The sequence below is a fragment of the Eucalyptus grandis genome, chromosome 6 (assembly GCF_016545825.1).
Source record: "Eucalyptus grandis isolate ANBG69807.140 chromosome 6, ASM1654582v1, whole genome shotgun sequence".
Lineage (NCBI taxonomy): Eukaryota > Viridiplantae > Streptophyta > Magnoliopsida > Myrtales > Myrtaceae > Eucalyptus > Eucalyptus grandis.
This window is the reverse complement of record NC_052617.1, coordinates 5,104,326-5,108,438: the sequence shown is the minus strand read 5'-3', so window position 1 is coordinate 5,108,438 and position 4,113 is coordinate 5,104,326. Positions and strand designations below refer to the sequence as shown.

Sequence of the window (4,113 nt, the reverse complement as noted above, 5' to 3'; positions counted from 1 at the left end):
TTGAACCTTAAATACCCCCGTTCACTATTGTAGACAAGTATGATAGATGCAAGACTGCAAGTCAACATTCTAATATTGGCATGCAACTTCAATAGAAATTTGCAATGGGACAATGACAAATTTAGAAATCCTTGACATATTTCAATGGCACACTCAATCATGTAACCCCGGGCTAAATGGGCCTCAACAGCTCTTCATCTTTCTTTCTTTCCCATGGAGAAATAAGAATGGTGCCCACCAAACAAGAAAGGACACATAGGGTGTTGATGCAAAGCGAGTTTTTTGAAAGTTCTCTTTTTTGTCCATCTATTCAATCGGCCTGATTTAGTAATCACACTTCAAGAAGAAGATGACAGCATCATAAAAACAAGCATCCAAATGGGAAATTGCATTCTTACTAACAAAAATTGTATTTCCTGCCCTACATTCCACTTTATTCAAAGTGACCACTTCTCAATAATTTCATCGGGCTCCATGAAATTTGATGGCCTTCCACTTTGGCTTCTTCATCAATTTGGCTCTTCTCTCCATCCTTCTCACTTCTCTCACAAGCCATTTGGGTCTTCCAGTTTCACATAAAATGTATGCTATGGATATTCCAATGACGATTCCAGATGCAAAACCTATGCCAACCACTTTCCTATCAAAACCACCACCATGCTCTCTTGTACTATCCCCTTGGAAGAACGATTGTGATGTTGGAGGAGGCCGAGCATCACTGCGGCAAGTGATTTGTAATGGAGTTCCACATAAGCCTGGGTTTCCACGAAATGAATCGCTTGTGAATGTGCTCAGTTGCTTGTCTTGAGGTATGGGGCCTACGAGTTGGTTCCTTGAGAGGTCCAAACACCCAAGAAATGACAAATCTCCTAGTTCTCTAGGAACCCTCCCACTAAGCTTGTTTGAAGATAAATCTAGCCATTCAAGGTTAGTCAAATTTCCAAGAGTTGAAGGAATGGAACCCATGAGGTGGTTGTAGGAAAGATTGAGCCCTTTGAGAAAATGAAGATTTCCAATGACACTCGGGATATTCCCTTGAAAAGAGTTGAGTGATAAGTCGATGGTTGTTAAGATGGTCAGGATCCTCTCTAGCCGAATCTCTCTTCCTTTCATGATCACATTGATGGAATCTTCATAGAACCCCATTCCAAGTCCAAGTTCCTGCGTCATGTATAATGATTTGTCTTGCAGCTCTTGTGCATTTTTTCCATTTATCATCCCTTGAAGTTTTGCTATCAAATCGGTTGGTAAAGGATCAACGAAGTCGTTGTTCGAGAGATCCAAAATGTGCAACTTGGGAAAGAGATGAGCTACCCTTGGAAAATCTAAGAAACCCTTAAAATTGTTGGACCTCAAAATAAGAACTTTTAGCCTTGGCAGTTTTCCCAGCCATGCCGGGAACTTATCCTCTATCTTATTGTTGCTTAAATCCAGAACTTCCAGGCTTGTACATTTGACAAGGGATTGTGGCAATGTTCCTTTAAATTGATTTTGACTCAAGTCAAGAGTTCTCAAGCTACTTCGTTGTGACAATGTTAGAGGGATTGTGCTTGAAAGACTATTCATTCGCAAGTTCAAAACCACTAAACCAATGCTCAAGTTTGATAAGCACTTGGGTAGGCTACCAACTAAGCAATTATTAGACAAGATGAGGAATTTGAGGTTGGTGGCATTGCATATTAACGAAGAGATCTTCCCCACTATTTTATTATTTGCGATATCATAGTAATTTGTGAATGGTGATGGAAGTGGAAGTGGACCTTCAAATTCGTTGTCAGACAAACTAATTTTTGACAATGAGGTTTTTGAGAAACCTTCTACTGGCCACTGTCCTGAAAGTCGATTGCCATGGAGGATTAATCTGACTAAACTTGTGCAATTTCTCAAGCTTCTAGGGATAGAACCTGTTAAGTTGTTGCCACTCATTGTAAGGTTTTGGAGCAACCTACCTCGGCACAAGTTCTCTGGTAAGGAGCCGCTTAACCGGTTGGTATCCAATTGCAGCACCTCTAAGTTCACTAGATCCCCTAAGGATCTAGGAATTGAACCAAAGGTTATTGTCACGAAGAAACAAAGATTTTAGGTAGGTCAAGTTACCCAAAGAAGAAGGAATTGGGCCGGTGAGCTGATTTGTACTTAGCTCTAAGTCAAGCATAGCGTGGAGATTTTCCATTTCATTAGGAATGTGACCGAAAGCTTATTACCGTAGAGATAAAGAGAGGTAAGCTGGTCAAATTGCCTAATGTTGGTGGGATTGAACCCGTAAGATTATTTTCATTAAGGATCAACTCATTAAGACGATTCAAATTCCCTAGCTCCAGTGGGATGGAACCAATAAGCTCATTAGCAAATAGGTGTAGTTCTATCAATTTGGTTAAGTTCCCCAAAGTGGAAGGAATCGGTCCTGTTAGGAAGTTGGTGTCCATGTGGAGCACTTCCAAATTTGTCATATTTCCCATTTCAGGAGGAATAGAACCAGAAAGGGAGTTGTTGTAGATATACAGTGTAGCCAATTTGCTCAAATTACCTAATGAGGAAGGTATGGCTCCATTCAACTGGTTCGAATACAGCGCGACCTCATTGAGCAAATGCAATTGTCCGATTTCTTGGGGAATGGATCCATTTAACTCATTGGAAACCAGGTGCAAGACCTCTAGTTTCGTTAGATGGCTGATCTTTGGTGGTATTTTCCCCGAGAACCGATTGAAAGAGAGGTCGAGATAGATGAGATTACTCAAGAGACCGATTTGAGGCGGAATATGGCCATAGAGATTATTTATACCCAAATCCATGTACATGAGATGAGACAAAGAAGAGAATGGGAATTCGTCGAGCGTACCTTCAACATAAGCACTAGTGAGATTTATCCCGATTATGCTCCCCGCCTGATTGCAGGAGATGCCATACCAAGCACACGGACTCATGATCGAGTTGGAACTAGTGGCATGATGAGGAGAGGGAGTCCATGAAGAGAGGGAAGTAACCGAATGGTTACCAAGACAAAACTTCCACTTGAGGAGGGCTTGGGCTTCTGCCGGGGAAGCATGAGTAGGAAGTGGAATGAAAAAAATAGTGAAAAGGGCTAGGGCACCCACAAGGCTCATGACCCTCTTGAATTCTAATGAAGAGTCCATCGATTCTTTCTATTTCTTCTCTTTTGGTTCAGATAAGTTGGTTTTTCTTTTCCCGAGGCAACGAGCGATGCTTAAATAGGCTGTGAGAACTCACCTTCCTATCATTTTCATGATAATGGGATGTGGGAATATGCAATAAATTGACAACTAAACAGTGAAGACTAAGAAAAGGTACGTCGTATTGCATCACACGCCGTAGTAGTCATCTGAGAGCCCACTGGGACGAATTTTTGGTTCCTTGAAGGCTTTGGTATTTGTTACTTTTGTAGTCTTCGCAGGTGACTTTTCTCACTCGGTCAGTCCCTATTTCGGAATTTTTTTTTTTCTTTTGGGGTCTGACCTATTATACGAAATCCAGACCCTTCGACAGAGAAGTCTTTGAGGAAAGTGATGTAAGTCAACGTCTTTCGTGAGGTGTGTGAAAACTCAACTTTCCACCAGATCAGACTTTAATTTGCGCCGCACAACTTTGAATTCAAAGCGCAAAAGACAAGTCTTCTCACTCGCAGTCTTTCGTGAGGTGCGTGAAAACTCAACTTTCCACAAGATCAGACTTTAATTTGCGCTGCACAACTTTAAATTCAAAGCGCAAAAGACAAGTCTTCTCACTCGCCATTCATGGAGCCAATTCTTGACGCGGTTGACCGCAAACAACAGCTGATTATCATGCCAAATGGCCCCGAGAGCACCGTCAAAAAAGAAAAATTCTAACAGCTGCAAAAAAAGAAAAAAAAAAGAAAAAGAAAAGGCGATCCACATCCAATTTTCAAATATACTATTTTCCATATTTGAAGGAGAAAATTGCTAATAATTGGAACTTGAGTTGAGTTGGGAATGACTTGGATCCAAATAGGATTGAGTGTGGGTTGTCAAAATTGTATTAAAAAAATATGGGTTAGTATGGGTTATATGGATCAATTTGAATTGGATCCATTTTCAACCCATTCATATTTGACCAAGTCCTTTACTATGAATAACA

General features: G+C 40.8%; 1 protein-coding gene across 1 annotated transcript; it reads right to left on the bottom strand.

The window, feature by feature from the left end:
* Positions 1-462: 462 nt before the first annotated feature.
* LOC104416369 (receptor-like protein 43) lies at positions 463-3,134 on the bottom strand. Its single transcript, XM_018860194.2, has 3 exons — positions 2,205-3,134; positions 1,950-2,035; positions 463-1,444 (listed from the first exon to the last, which is right to left on the bottom strand). The coding sequence occupies exons 1-3, from the start codon at positions 3,132-3,134 to the stop codon at positions 463-465; spliced, it is 1,998 nt and encodes a 665-aa protein (XP_018715739.2).
* Positions 3,135-4,113: the final 979 nt, after the last annotated feature.

Coding starts and splice junctions, on each gene's coding strand:
- LOC104416369 (XM_018860194.2), bottom strand. CDS start 3,134: ATGGACTCTTCATTAGAATTCAAGAGGGTCATGAGCCTTGTGGGTGCC. Junction 2,036..2,204: donor TACCTCTCTTTATCTCTACG/GTAATAAGCTTT, acceptor TTCAATTCCTAG/ATCCTTAGGGGATCTAGTGA. Junction 1,445..1,949: donor ACCAGAGAACTTGTGCCGAG/GTAGGTTGCTCC, acceptor CAAATGTACAAG/CCTGGAAGTTCTGGATTTAA.